The 16130-nt window shown below is 39.3% G+C and overlaps 1 protein-coding gene across 2 annotated transcripts in view; it reads right to left on the bottom strand.

The window, feature by feature from the left end:
- Positions 1-1275: 1275 nt before the first annotated feature.
- CEMIP2 (cell migration inducing hyaluronidase 2) overlaps positions 1276-16130 on the bottom strand; it is an 80869-nt gene continuing 66014 nt past the window's right edge. For both annotated transcript variants that reach the window (XM_030877012.3, XM_030877017.3), the window contains 5 exons: positions 13746-13965; positions 10962-11060; positions 7585-7739; positions 6184-6287; positions 1276-5830 (listed from right to left, as the gene is read on the bottom strand). In XM_030877012.3, coding sequence (XP_030732872.1) covers positions 5634-5830; positions 6184-6287; positions 7585-7739; positions 10962-11060; positions 13746-13965 — 775 coding nt within the window. In that variant the 3' untranslated portion in view covers positions 1276-5633. The remainder of the gene's footprint in view (positions 5831-6183; positions 6288-7584; positions 7740-10961; positions 11061-13745; positions 13966-16130) is intronic.

Below are 16130 nucleotides of genomic sequence, written 5' to 3'. Positions count from 1 at the left end.
ATGATGTTCCTTGCCTCCTGAGTTTGCAAAGCCGACATTCCCCCACATAGAAACCTATCTGGAAAAAAAAAAAAAAGAAAGAAAAGAAACCTATCTGGCCAAAGCCTTCCTCCCACAGGAACTAGGTGTTCTGATCAGTGCAAGCTGGTGGGAGAAAGTGGAAAAAGATAAACCTCCCATGCCCTCCCAGAGTGTACCACCCTCTTTCCTGGCAAGGACCAATTTCATTATCCCCCTAAAATCCACCCAGCCCCTCCCACCCCCTCCAAGAAGCTCATGTATTAAAAGGCTTTTGTGTACAAAGCAAATTGCTTATATAAAATAATTCATTCTACCTTAAAAAAAAGTAGACCTGCAATTGCCAATCAATACTTCGATAAATGTGAAATAACTAGGGTGAATGCAGTTCCATCCAAAAGCAAAGAAACTTATGTTGTTAGTCTGTGCAGCCTGATTGTGGCTTATTGTACATTTTCCTTTAAACTCCTTAAAATAATAAAAAGAACTCACAAGGATGGATGGGATTTCATTGTAGGAACAATTGTAGCCAAAGGAATAATTCAAACAGAATTTCAGACAGTGGAGAGATTTCATGGGCTCCAAACTTCTGCCCCAGAAACAGCCAGGTACTGTGTTGTGCACCAGATCCGCCCTGCATTAGTGACCAAAAGTTGTGGGGAAGACAGTGTAGATGGAGCTGTTCAAGTTAAAAAAAACAACATTCGCATTTGTTCAGATGTATTCTGTTAAAGAAGGAGAGAGATAACAGGGGCTTACTGCATGCTATGGGATTCTCAAATGTTACTGCTCATAAGAAACACCTGGGGAGCTTGTTATACCATTATATTTCCAGCTGCAATTCCCAGAGATGCCAATTCTCCGGTCTGAGTTGGGGCTTGGGATTCTGCATTTTCATCAAGTACCTCAGGTGATTCTCATGGAGGTTTTTCCCTTAACTTATTATTTTAAAAATTCTCAAGCCTTAGGAAGGTTCCAAGAACAGTACAATGAACACCAATATACCCTTCAGCAAGATCAAGGGTCAGCAAACTCTTTCAGTAAAGGAACACTGTTCAGGCATACATAAGAGATACTTCAGGTCTGGTTCCAGACCACTGTCATAAAGCAAATATCACAATGAAGCAAGTCACACAAATTTTTGGTTTCCCAGTACATGTTATGTTTACACTATACTGTAGTCTATTAAGTGTGCAATAGCATTGTCTAAAACAACAATGTACATTCCTTAATTTAAAAACTTTATTGCTAAAAAATGCTAATCAACATCTGAGCCTTCGGTGAGTAATCCTTTTGCAGTGGTTAACATCAAACATCATTGATCACAGATCATGATAACAAATATAATAAAAATGAAAAAGTTAGAAATATTGCAAGAATTACCAAAAAGTGAGACACAAAGTGAGTAAATGCTACTAGAAAAATGGCACCGATAGACTTGCTCCACGCAGCACTGCCCCAAACCTTCCATTTGTAAAAAACACCATATCTGGGAAACGCAATAAAGTGAAGCACAATAAAACAAGATACACCTGGAAATATTTTCAGCTTTGTAGGCCATACAGTCTCTGTGGCAACTACTTAAACCTGCCATTGCCATATGCGAGCCATAGTCAGTATGTAAGCAAATGAGCATGACTGTCCTCCAACTAGACTTTATTAATAGACACTGAAATTTAAATTTTACATAATTTTCTCATCATAACATATTACTCTTCTTTTGACTTTTTCCAATGTGTTATATTTGAAGATGCGAAACCACTCTTAGCTCAAAATTAGTATATAACCAGTCTGGGGGACAGGTTTGTCCTACAGGTCAGTTTGCCAATTCCTGACTTATCAATTTTGATTATAAAGTCTAAGCTTTTCTGAGGATGAATTTTAAATCTGTTATTGCTTTTCATATCCAGAATAATCACAATATCCATCTTAGAAAATTTTTAAAAATGTATCTGTGAAGTTGCCTTCTGACCCACTATTGGATTTTCAGGTATAACATTTTCACATCTTGCTGTGGCTAACATTTTTGGATGCCCTGTGGGACACAGTTCCTCATTTAGAAATCATCATAGTTCAATCAGTCATCTCTAATTTTATCACATAAAAATAAAGTGGTGTGTGCCCTTCCCTACAACACCAGTGCCTAATTAGCATCCTTTTTTCAGCTTCTCTCTCATACTGAAGATAAATATGAGTAAAAGACCTTCAATCTTCCAAATGATGCCAAGAGTCCAGCAAGATGTGAACAGCATTTTGCTATTTGTGAACAAGGGACTGGAGATGCCTTTTCTTGATTTTTTTTCCTCCCTGAATTTTTGTTGAAAATGAGCTCCAATCCAGAGTGTGTGCTCATATTTCTAAAAGACTGGGTTATTACCAAGTTAAGACCAACTACAGTGATACAATCTGTTACCCAGTTACTCCCATTCATGGTCTTCACTTCTAGGGGAATTTCTCAAGTTATTAAACATGAATTCATAAGTATCTGAAAGCCAAACAAGAATTCTGGAGGGTAAACTCCAACTCTGCATCATGAAATCAACAAACATTGTCACAATGGAATCTAAGTACTTACCTCTTAGGACCAAATGAAAAAACAAACAAACACGAATCAAGCACATTCCTGCTTATTGAAATGCCTTTCAACTGGACTTATCCAAACATTACTGCATCCCTTAAGGAATGAAAACTTAGTTACGTGAAGCATTCAAGTCTCTATCCATCACTTCATTGCCCAGCCCTCCTCCCAAACCAAGTACTCCATTTAATAGCATGAGGGTATGTTCTCTTCTGATCGAGCCAGAGAACAGAGAAGTCATAAATACCTCCTCCCCACACCCAGGTCTAAACATCAGTTTAGCGGCTGCTTTGGAGTCATATTCTACAAGACCGTGAGCCTGCCTTTCATCTTCTCACAAGCACTCTCTTCCAGCCTCTGAAGATAATATACGGCACACTGATTCAGGTGGAGAGGCAGAAATCTCACAGGAAAGACTTAAAACCCAGGTCTGTCGACATATGAGAAGGCCCTGCGTTTCTCATCAGCTGGCTGATTTGTGCACGGCCACATTTCTGGAGCTCAACCAATTGCCTCCCCTGATGGAAAATGCTTACGAACTTATAAATCATCTTTGAACACATTTTCTCAGTAAAAATAAAACAGATTGCTAGCTCCCAAGTGCTGAAACGTGGCTATCAACTTCGATAACCAATTTAACAATTTGAAACAATTAAGGACTAAAAATTCTATTTGAAAGTTCGATTAAAAGGAGACCATAGCGAAGTGCTTTGTTTAGGGCTGGGAATTTTGTAAGTAATATAGGAACCGCAAATAAAAAGAATAGATAATCTTAATTTTGTTTTCCTCACAAAAAAATTATAGACTGAAGTTAAACAGTGGGCCTATTATATGAGTGCAGTGGTTCTTAAACCTGGCTACATGTTATTAGCATCACCCAGAGCTTTAAAAAAAACTGCAATGCCCAAGCTGCACCCCACGCCAATTAAATATGAATGTAGGAGCTGGGGGGTGGGGCCCAGGACTTCACAGTTTTTAAAGCTCCTCAGGTGACTCCAATGTGCAGCCAACATTGAGAACCTCTCCATTGGCCTTATGAAGATTACTTATTAGTTTTACAAAATCTACTTAGTGGAGGACCATTTCCCTTCCTTATGTCTGCCCATAGGTTCTTTACAGCTGGGATAGGGAATAAAAAATGACAGATTAACTGATTGACTGCTTGCTAGATAAATAGAGTCACACACACATATAAAAAAATATACATGCACGCATATTTTTATTTATTTTACTTAGGCCCTGATCATTAGCATATAAAGCAGAAAAACTGAGTGCCTTAGAACGTACATATCCTCTCCAAATCTTTAAAGAGCCAAACTCTAAAAATCACACATAAAAGATATTGGTCATAAAACACACACACACACACACACACACACACACAAACTTTAATCACCTTGAGGAACGATGATCCAATAATATATTTAATAGGTAAGATTTCATTCATTGATATACAAAAAAAAAAAAACACCCCAAAACCTAAACTTTAAGACATGTGCCCTTAGCAAGAGCACTTACAGTTAGAAAGGTTTATCGGTAGCACTTTGAGGTAGCATATTTTATAAAGTAATAGAAGTCACAGAGCTGCTCTGCAGTTTCTCTTGGACAGAAAAGGACAGGCCATCAGCCATTGCTCTTGGTAGAGAAAAGTGAATTTGTCTGTACTCACTGCCAAAGTCAACCTGAACATACTCCCTCCCGTCTTGCCATGGCCATCCCTCCACTACACTTCATGCATTGTGGGTTTAGGAAAAGGTAAAGGCATTACAATGCTTCTTTCCTCTTGGTGTGGTGACATCCCAGGCTGTGGCAGCAATCTTTTTGCCACATGCAGTGCTCACTGGCAGGAGATGCATGCACCTAGGGGGAAGAAAAATATGGCATCACAGTGTCTTTTTTTAATTGGCTCTAACAATTTAGTTAAGAGTAACGGATTCCTCTAAGGCTAAAAAAACGTTTCTGAATATTCCCTCCATGATTCTGGCCCTTAAAAGGCTCTCCTTTTTTTCTCCCCCTGAGTACAATATTTTGTGGGTATCATTAAGCTTTCTGCAATTGTCCTGCCAGGTTGGTGAGCAGTAAGGCTTAAAAAAAAATCCACACACAAAAACAACAACAAAAAAAAACTGGGTGCAGGAGAAACTCCAAGAACAGACTTCCTTTGTGCAAGTTGAAACGACCCAAGTTTATAGTTCAGGAAAATGGCCTGCTTCTTTTTTAAAAAAATGTAAATACTTAGCTCAGCTCTGCATTTTAAATACAAATATACAGTCAAAACAGGCTAAAGATTAAAGCTGCAAAAATGGCCCCACCAACATCAGACCATGGTGCAGGTCAAATTTTTTCCCAATGGTCACAGATTAAAGGGATGTCTAACTCCTAAAAGCCCTTTGTCCCAATATATTCCATACTTCTTGTTTGAAAGTTGAACCCTTAGAAGGAATCAATATACAAATGAATAAAAATAGCACATGTCCAGGCAAAAAAGGGCATGAGCTGGGCCTGAGTTGCCACTTAAAACTCTACCATTCAGTATCATACCAAATCCTCAAAGGCTGCCTGGAACCAGGGCCCAAGGCATTCCTGAACATGCCAGCCACGCAGGTCAACTGCTGACCCAAAGTCAACAACACAACTGAGCATTAGACTTCAAGTATCCAAGGTGCTACAAGAGCTGGTCCTCTCAAGGACTCAGGCTGACTCTCAGAAGCCCCCTCCCTCCCCCAAGACATCCCATTGTACAAAAGGTGAAGCACTGCTTATGGTCACTACAAAACACAGGAGTGGGAGGTGAGGAATAAGAGAACTGATCTCTGAAATATACCAGCCTAACAAATACAAATAAATTCTTTAACATTTTGTACAACTAGAAGGTGCGTGAGCCCATATTCAAGCAATCACTTTAAATTCTTTCTTTTCTCCCCTTTCTGTATCAAACAGGAAAATAGTTCCGTTGGGTTAACAGTGTCATTTTAAAATGCCATAAATTAAATAAGTTAGTTCACATTTTTTCCCCCAGCTAAGTTATAGTTAGTCTCTAATGTGCTTTTGAAGTTTGCTTCAACAGCTCCAAGTCTCTTCGGCGGACCGTGCCAGCTCTGGGACAACCATATCCGTCCAGCTGCAAAGGTACGAATTGTTCAAGCAGCCCAAGGCCCTCTCTAGCAGGACTAGTAAACAGCTTAGTCCATGATGGTTTGAAGTTTCCACTGAATCCCAAAAATATGGTACTCCCTTAAAAAAAAGAAAAAGAAAAAGTTCAATTTGTACCTCTACTAGTTCCATGCAAGATAATGTGGGAGGTGAAGTGGAGGTGAGCAAAACAAAGATGGCTGTGAAACAAAAACAAAAAGAACTGTACTTCCTTACGTCAGAGAATGAACTCTCACCACCCACCTCTTGCCCCAAATAACAAGCCACGTCCCAACACACTTCCTCTACAACTGTCTCCTGATTTAGAAATTATTTTCATGATACCCACCCCAGCCAAACAAGCTCATGAAAACAGTCTGGTAGCTATACTCCACCGTAAAAATGCATATGTTGCTGGCCTCCTAAGAACTTCACAGAAGAATACAAATACAAACCTTTGTTATAAAGATTGGCTGGTTTGGCTAATCCCAGAGATACTAACGAATCTGAAATATTCAACTGCTTTATCTCTCCTCTTGTGCTCAACAGGACAATTGACCTGTGAAAGTTAGAAAATCAGAGCAAATTTCAGTAATTCAGCATGTATTTACTGAGTACCGTTCTGAACTAAATACAGTATAGAAATACTAGATAAAAGCAGAACTCAAAAAAACAAACAAGGGCTTCCCTGGTGGCACAGTGGTTGAGAGTCTGCCTGCCGATGCAGGGGACATGGGTTCATGCCCCGGTCAGGGAGGATCCCACATGCCGCGGAGCGGCTGGGCTCGTGAGCCATGGCTGCTGACCCTGCGTTTCCAGAGTCTGTGCTCCACAGCGGGAGAGGCCACAACAGTGAGAGGCCCTCGTACCACACACACAAAAAAAACCCCACATTCCTTTTCATCCCTGCTATTACAAGTGTCCCCTTCAATGCCCCACCTAGAGCTTATGTTGCTATTACAAGGGGTCTATAAATGTAGGGAAAGCAAAAGTCATTTAGGTCAGTGGACCTAGTGGATGGCTTGGGACACAGCTCTGTCATGGAACAAACTATTTTAACAGAGGAGGTTAGTTTTGTTAGTTTCAGATGCTCTATATACCTACTTAAGTTCTATTATCTACTTACTAAGTAAATGGATAAATGCCAATTCTAAAAAAAAAATGAAATAAAATCTGTTCTCCATGGTTTGGTTTAAATTGCTACTTTTATTGTGAGTATATCAACATACACATTCAGATCTTTTTGTGGATTTTCTCTTCTGATCTCTCTATCCTCTGCCACTACTACACCGGCTTATTTACTATGGCTTTACGGCTTATTTTAATACCTTTTGTGTCTGCCCAACAGAAAAAAAGGAAGATTTCTCTCCTGTGAACCTTTGTTCAGAGACTAACAAAGAAAAATGAATCAGACTAGGGCTCTTAAAAGAGAGACCACACACTCATTCACTTAAAAATCAATTTACTCCTGGGGAATTCCCTGGCAGTCCAGTGGTTAGGACTCCACACTTTCACTGCTGAAGGCGAGGGTTCGATCCCTGGTCAGGGAAATAAGATTCCGCAAGCCACATGGCGCAGCCAAATTAAAAAAAAAAAAAAAAAAAATCAATTTACTCCTTTCCAGTCACTTCCAAGTGACCCAGGTGACAACCTCCTATATCACAGTCATAGCACAATGCTGTCTGAGGGTTCATCAGTGGGAAAGATGGCTGTCTATAAAACTATCTATAAAATTGTTTTAGGAATCCTAAATACCCTAAAAGGGTAAAAGGGCAGGTAGACAAACCAAAGCTCAGAGTTAACCGGATGTCATCTTTAAGGTAACTTATCCCTCATACAGAGCAAGCTTCACCTACCTTGGAGGGATGCTTGTTTTTAAATACTCTTCCATGAGACTGACATCAGCAAAAGAGAAAACCTTTTTCTCCATCAACCGGAAGGGAACACTGCAGGCATCCACAACCAGGAGGAAGACGCCCTCACTTCGGAAGGTAAAGTCAGTGCCGTTGATCTGAGAATACAAAAACATCTGCGGTCATCACCATTTCGGCATTTCCAGGATGACTCGTCTTTCCAGCCCCTTTCCCTCTGTCTTCTAAACCCATGAATCAAATAATAATTCCCAAACTCAAACTGTATATTCCATTACTCTTCCTCTGCCAACATTTGAGATTGAGCCTGTGTTCTCACAGACTTTTGCCTTCACTGGTCTTTTCTGACTGGCTAAGTTGCTACAAGCAAGGCATGGCAGCCCACACTCAGCTGAGCAGGGTGACTCTCTCTGCAGGCTCACGGCCTTCATTCTTACACACGTAGTCTCTCAATGGGGTCAGAGCTTTCCAACTCAGTGATCGGGTGGCAGCCTCTATACTGCAGCTCAGATACTGTCACATTGGTTCAGGAAAAATACATGTATCTATATGAAATAGATATCTAGTCAGATAGATAGATAAATAGATAGCATGCTTTAACCCACATAAACCCCCCCATTATAGCTTAGATTTAGAACAACAGAGGAGCCAGATTGCTTCATCTCCTTTGTTCCATATATAGCTCTCCTTTAAAATCAAAATGGAAAAATGGTAATTTTACCAGGATTTAAGCCACAGGGTATTACTATATCTTGTTCACCATTACTGTGAACTGAAATTTCCAGTTGTCCTCTTTAAATTAATGGTTTGAGACCTTTTCAAGAAAAAGGAATTCCAGATACATCCAAATCTCATTAATTCCTCAACCAAAAAGGAAGGGAAAAAAACTTATTAGACTGAAAAATGATTTAACATTAATTTAAGTCATAGGCACTCTTTCTCTTTAAAATGTGTGAAATTATAAACTATGTTAAAAGCTAACAAAGGAGAAGGGCTTCCCTGGTGGCGCAGTGGTTGAGAATCCGCCTGCCGATGCAGGGGACACGGGTTCGTGCCCTGGAGCGGCTGGGCCTGTGAGCCATGGCCGCTGAGCCTGCGCGTCCAGAGCCTGTGCTCCGCAACGGGAGAGGCCCCCGTACTGCAAAAAAAAAAAAAAAAAGCTAACAAAGGAGAGATGCTCTCTTCACTACACCTGTCCTTCCTTGGAGAAGTTATACTTAAATTTTATTTCTAATCACTAATGATCTCATAGGAATACAAAATGGCTTTTTGCCTATATTTAAATAGCCCTGTCTAGAGAATAATTCCAGAAGTGCTTGACATAAAGTGCCATTTTATATTTAGAAAGACTGAAAGTGACTCACTTATTTTTAAAAATCTGGATACTTAGAACTGAGACACATTTGATAAAACATATACATAATGATCCCTAACACACCCAAACTGTCCCCTTGAAAAGTACCCCCCCCAGAAACCTGTTACTTAAAGGAAACACAAAATTTTCCGTAAAAATTAAAGCAAGGCCATGTCCAGCAAAGACTCTTCAGGTAATGCATGTGAAAAGTATTGGAGGTAAATGTGACAAAACACAGTCCTCTGTGATCTCTTTTAGGGTCCCAGGCACCCAGTGTGCAGCAATGGAGTCAAACAATGTCTACAGACCCAGAGGAATACCCTACCTGAGACAGTCTGGGCAAAACAATATCTTCTTTAATTATCTAGTGAGCTAGCAGAGCAGAGAGACTCAGCACCAACTTGCTTACCTTTGCAACTGACACCCATCAGATTCCACGCAAGTAGGCTGGGATGGGTTCCTCATACAGCTGACTGCATTGAGATGTTGAGCTAACAAACTTCATACCAATAAAATTACATCATGAACATACTACAAAATGAAGAAATGCTAATGCAGGGCAATAGGTATATATACTTGAGAAATCTTTGAGTTACATAGGGATCTTTCACTCTTTCTCTCTTTCTAATTGTGGTAAGAACACTAACATGAGATCCATCGTCAAACATTTTAAGTGAACAATATATTACTATTGACTACAGGGACAATGTTGTACAGCAGATTTTGAGAGTTTATGCATTTTACTCAACTGAAACTTTATGCCTTTTGATTAATAACTCCCCATTTCACGCCCCCCCCTTAAGTAGCAGTATTTTTAATTCAGGGTTGTTAAAAAGTTCTTAATTCAGAGTTAAGTTCTAGAGATGGATGGATAATGGATGCACAACAATATGAATGTATTTCATACCACTGAACTATATAAACTTACAAATAGTTAGGATGGTGAATTTTATGTTATGTGTATTTTAACACAATAAAAGAGATTGGGAAAGAAAAAAAAGAGTAAGATTTAATTTTGCTCACATATATGGGGATTTGTGAATGTGTTGTCCACCACTTAAAAAAAACCGATCTCCTAAGGAGACCACATGAGACTGAGCCCAGACCCTAGCTGGGTATCAGCTGGATGGCTAGATACCTCCTACCCAAAGAGCTCTTTATATAGATGCACTCGATTTTGGACAGGCCACATGCCTAGAGCTGGTTACCTTGCGGGCTAGCTTGGCTCTTAGCCCAAATTCCAGTATTGATATGAGGCTAAGGCTTTTAACTCCCATTAACCTACTTAAAAAAGACAACTAACACTTTGCATCTTCACTTTCTTCATCGGAAAAAAATGGGAACCAGGCAACTTCAAAATAAAATGCCGAGGAAATTTTAAAACCTTCACTTCCCATATTTTAAACAAATAACTGGGGAACTTCTTTTAAGCTTCAAAATCCAAGGTTAAAATTTCTGCATATTGATTATCTGTGACAATTTTTTTTTTTTTTTTTTTTTTTGCGGTACGCAGGCCTCTCACTGCTGCGGCCTCTCCCGCCGCGGAGCACAGGCTCCAGACGCGCAGGCTCAGTGGCCATGGCTCACGGGTCCAGCCGCTCCGCGGCATGCGGGACCCTCCTGGACCGGGGCACGAACCCACGTCCCCTGCATTGGCAGGTGGACTCCCAACCACTGCACCACCAGGGAAGCCCCTATGACCATTTTTTTAAACCAAAAACGCCTTGTCTCCTACAGAAAAGAAATCTGAATAATTACCTGAATAATTTTAACATTCGCCTAAAAGTAATCAATAAACATAATTGACTGAGAAAAAAATTTAATAAATTTATCTTATTTATTTAAAACGCAAATGTTTAGGAGGTATTTACACCTCTACTGTATTGCTCACCACTAATAATCAAAATGTGATTATAAACAAGTGAATGTTGCCAGAGAGAATTCATGTTACCAGGATAAAATGTAAAACTGAGAAGCTGAGGCAATGTACACACCAGATGGTACTCACAGAAATAACAGACAGGTCTCCACGCTGAGTCTCTGCTTGACTGGGTGACTGGAATTGCACAGGGAGGTAGCTTTTATGAGGATCACTTGTAAACACCACCTAAACAGGGAAGAAGTTCCATATCTATGTCAACTGCATCTTCCTCCAAAAAGATCCTTCAAAATAAACTCAACTATACCAAAGCCAGTGAGTAGGTTTTTGTTTTTATTTCTGTTTTCTCTGAACTTTCTGTACGTATTTCATGACCTGGAATTCTATCTTTTGATACAGGCTTTATACGAGAAGTGTATGTTCCTAACTTTCTGGAGCAATCTCAGTTTCAAATCATTGTAATCTTGTTAATAAAATCAGTTCTACAAATGACTACATAAATATGCTTTATATCTAAATCTTTGTAAACATTTCATGCAAAAACAGTCACAAATCTTTTCAAAGGTCCTTTTCAGACTAGTTATTCTGAATTGGGACTCAGTCACTCCAGGACTGAGGAAAGAAGTGTAGATGACAAGGACTACCCTGTTTAAAAACTTTCAGGGGTCTGTACATCACCAGGTCTAAATTCCTCCACCAGACCTGCAAAATGTTCCACGAATAGAGTCAAGTCTTATACACTCAGGACCCTATTTCCCACTATTCTATCACATTCAACATGCAGGGCAGTTCCCTCACTTTCCCACAAGCACTTTACCTCCTCTTCTGCTACCCTGCCTTTTCCAATGCTGTTCCCTTCCCAAGAACACCCTTCCCTTTTTCCTTCTACTCCAAATCACTGCCAGTCTCCAAACCCCAACACCCACCTCCTCCCTAAAGGCTGTCTTTTCATTCAAAAGCACTCTTAACTCTTCACACAATTTAGCACTTAAAAGCATATGCCCTGGGGAATTCCCTGGTGGTCCAGTGGTTAGGTCCAGCGTTTTCACTACCATGGCCCAGTTTCAATCCCTGGTCAGGGAACTAAGATCCCGCAGGTCACGCAGCATGGCCAAAAAAAAAAAAGTGTATGTCCTTATAAAGCGATGTCAACAAGAGCAAATAATCATGGCAAGAGCAGATAATCATGATATTAAGCACTCAGAAGCTGGACACTGCTTTGAAGTCTCAGGTCTGAAGTCAAAAAATTCATGTGAATTTTCCTACTTATTTCTAATACACATGTGTTTTTGACATTCAAAACAAAAATTCCCCTCAAATTTCCAAGTAAAAGTGATGTCCCCAGATGCTTCAAATACTTCTCAACTGCCAGGTCACTAGTCGATACAGCTTTAAGAAATGAATCCTGATCAATGTTTTAAGCCCAAAGAATAAAGAACGCTAAACGTCAATGCATGGAACCATTTAACAAGATAGGCCCAGAATAGTTCTGAAGATGATTAAATTATTTTATAAATTGTAGTAATTCTTATAATAATTATAAATTATTTGAAGTCTTTTCAGTAATGAAGGACTTTCTTAACAAATTCAACTTAAGAATTAGGCTGGAAAATTTACTTCCCCACAAAGACTATCTGAAAATTTCACTTTAACAGTCAAAACATTACATATGACAGGCAAGGATTCACGTAAACTTCTTCATGTACCTGGTTTATTTTTTGGTCTGTTCGTTGGTTGGTTGGTTTAGTTGAATTGGAGAATAGAGGTGGCTCAAGGGTATGAGCAACCAAGACTATGACAGTGAGTTGTCATCAGAAAAATACTTACAATATATCACGATAGGAAGCCTAAAACCCCCTTCCTTTCCCTGTTCTTACTGCCTCCAATGGACAGAAACAAGAAAAATTAGAAATAAAGAACCTGTGCAATGGAAGAATTTTTGTTTTCTCAAATCACTTATAATGATAAGAAATAAAGATTTAGAGGTTTTCTCCATATTAATAGCAAGCATTTCTGTGGCAATAAGGACTTTTTAAAAACTCCTCTAGGCCAGTGAAACTAAAATGTGAACATGTATCAGAATGATCTCCAGGGCTTGTTAAAGCACAGACTGCTAAGCCCCATCCCTGAAGTTTCTGATACAGTAGAACTGGGTAGGACTCAAGATTTAGAATTTTTCATAAGTTCCCAGGTGATGCTGATGCTGCTAGTCTGGGGACCACAAGTTGAGAACCATTCTTCTTGACCCATGTTTGTTTATATAGAGGTTAAAGATCAATTAGGGCAATATTAATTCTGTATTTCTTTTTCACCTGGAATTAGTCTGACTTCCTTCGGAAACCCCATGCCTGATTTTAGCTCATACTTTGGATTTACTTTCATTGCCATGTTTTCTCAAGATCTAGAAGGAGACCATCTCATTAAGAATATGTCACAAGAAGCATTTCACTTCTAGCCAAAGTCAGTTTGTACTTTTAATTACAGGTAAACATAATAGCACATGCTTCAAATTAATGGCTTTTCATCTTGAAGGAAACAATTTTCCTACAAGTGCCTTTTCTGAAGATAAATTTCACACTTCCAAGAAAACAAATTATTTTTTGATATCACTGACATGCAAACGAAATAGCGATACTGTAATGGAATCACATCTGAGAAAGAAAAGATGACAACCAATAAATCCACAATCATCCAGGGCAAACTGATATATCACAGGGGGAAGGTGGTTTTATTATAAATTTGGACTGGTTGCTTCTTATGAGCATCACATTCTAGAATGGGCCAAAATTCAGGGGAAACCATGCAATATTTATAAATTGGCAGCACAGATGTTTCAAAAAAAAAATGTGCTGATTGCACAGAACCTTTTGACTTTTTCTCCTGGACCACAGACCACTTTTATTCCCTGTTTACCTGATGGGTTCCGCAGCCCTGACAGAGTCCCTTGAGCATGGATGGCATCGGCTTGAGTGCTGATGGCTTTCTGTAATACTGGGGATACGCTTTGGCCATGCAGTTACTGATGTCTTTGGAGTCCGTTGCTGCCTGGATCTTGACTCTTTCGCATCCCTGAGATGAACAGTAACTGTGACCATCCCTGTGGCTTTTGGCTTTTAGATACAAAAACAGCAACCTGCACAAAACAGAAACCAGTCCAACAGATGTTAGATTAACTCTCAAAAACTTACAAAAATTCCTCAAATAAGCTCACGGCCAGAAGGGATATTCATCCAATAAATTAAAATTTTTTTAAAGAAAAATAAACTACAAAACCAATAAAGTTGTTTCTCTTTCCTTTCTACCCTCCTAGGGTTCTAAGTCAAATGCAATACCACTTTAGAAAATATTTTGATAACCTGATTCAGTCGTTATGGGCAGTATCAAAGTCAATTTCTGGTTTGAATTAGTTCAATTGGTAATTTAGGAGGATGGAATTTGGCTTGGCTCAAGAATTACTTGGAAAACTTTACACTTGAGTTTAGGATTTGGTAAATTAGTGTGGTTTATTCTTTTTTTTTTCTTTTGGTTTACAAATTGTTTTGGTTTAAGGCACAAAACTGGAATAATTAAAACACCAACTGTGAGACTTGTTTGGTTAAGGCCAAGATATGGTATCAAATCAATTCCTGTGATATTTACTAAGAGCAGATGGGCCTGGGGTCCTTCTGTCTGTACTTTGGCCAAAATCAAGCGAAATGAACAGTCCTACCCATTCTGAATTCTCCTCCTACTGCCAAGATGAATGGAAAAGCAAGTTCCAGGCAGTAGTCCAATGTCTGTCAGCAAACCTAGGCCTTCTAAACCAAAGGAAGTCAAGATTCTAAAAAGGACTTGATCAAATGCGATTGATTACTGGAGTTCAAGAGTTCACATTTTATTTATTTATTTGTTTGTTTATTTATTTATTTATAACAGTAAACTTTTATTGAGGACGTACAACATCCCAGGCCCTATGCTGAATGATTTGCATGAACTGTGTGCTCTTCAACCTCACAACCACCATATGATATAGCGTTTTTATTATTCCCAAATAACAGATAAGGAAACTGGGGCACAGAAATATTCACTAAATTGCCCAAGATCACACAATTAAGTAAGGCAGAATATTATATAAAGTCAGGCAATCAACTGCAATTCTCCAATTGCAGTCATGAAGAACCTTCTATTTATAAACTCAGCTCTGCTTGGCAAAGTAAGAACCAACAAAATAGAAGATCACCCTGGATCAGTAGAATTTCCTGGTAATAATTGCTTTCCCAGAGGGGGACCCACACTAGCTCAACTTTCAGAATTGAGGAAGGCAATGCAACATCTAAAGTGCCTGGTTTACTGAACCCTTACATGACAGCCCATAGCAGTCCTTTCTTTGGAGACATCACTCTTAAAGAGTTCACATTTTAATATGAGGTCAGTGAACAACACAAAGTTGTGATGAGGTGAAAATCAGCCACTGTTCCAACATCCAGTAATTTTAACATATATATAAGGAATGACAGGGACTTGATTAGGCATGGGACTTTTGATATATAATTTAAATCATCAAAATGAATAGAATTAAAAAAGAATTTGAACCTCAAAGGCTGAAGGACTCTAGAAATATCCAGATGAAGAAATACTTCCCATCCTTTTACATATCAATCATTAATTTGTGATCACCAGACTGTCCTTACAAATTTGGGCGTTCCATTTATTTTTGTGCAAAATCAACTGAGAATGTGGCAGTTCTATCATCTATAGAATAAAAGCCCAACTAGGTTGCTGAAGTTGAAATCAGAGATAATGATGATAAAAAAAAAGACTTAAGCTGATAACACTGGCTGCAGCACCAGCTCTGAAGGGCAAATGAGTTGCATCTTCTTCAAAGGTTAACAAGACACTTGACTGAACCCTAACCTCATTCCCCCACAGTCAATCTTGCCACCCTTCTCTCCAGTAGGAAATTTTGTCTTTCCCCAAACATGCCGTGCCATGTTCTTCATGCCTCCATGCATTTATCCACACTGTCCTTGGAACACCTTCCTCCTAGTCACTCCTCAAGAGTCAGCCCCAGTGTTATCTTCTTGGGTTGTCACTGGCCACCCAAGGCTGAACCTCTGGGTTACCTCAAAAGGCACACTATAGGACTTGCAGCATTTAAACCTTTCGCGCTCTGACTACTTGCTTTACATGCCCACATCCTTCAATGGACAGTGAATTTGCAGAAGAAATGTGCCTTATTTACATTAGTATCTTTATAGTACCTAGACAATGACATAGAGTAGAAATGCCAGGTTAAGGGATGGATAATGAAGGAGCATG

Source organism: Globicephala melas, chromosome 6, assembly GCF_963455315.2.
Source record: "Globicephala melas chromosome 6, mGloMel1.2, whole genome shotgun sequence".
NCBI lineage: Eukaryota > Metazoa > Chordata > Mammalia > Artiodactyla > Delphinidae > Globicephala > Globicephala melas.
This window is presented reverse-complemented; position numbering and strand designations above follow the sequence as displayed.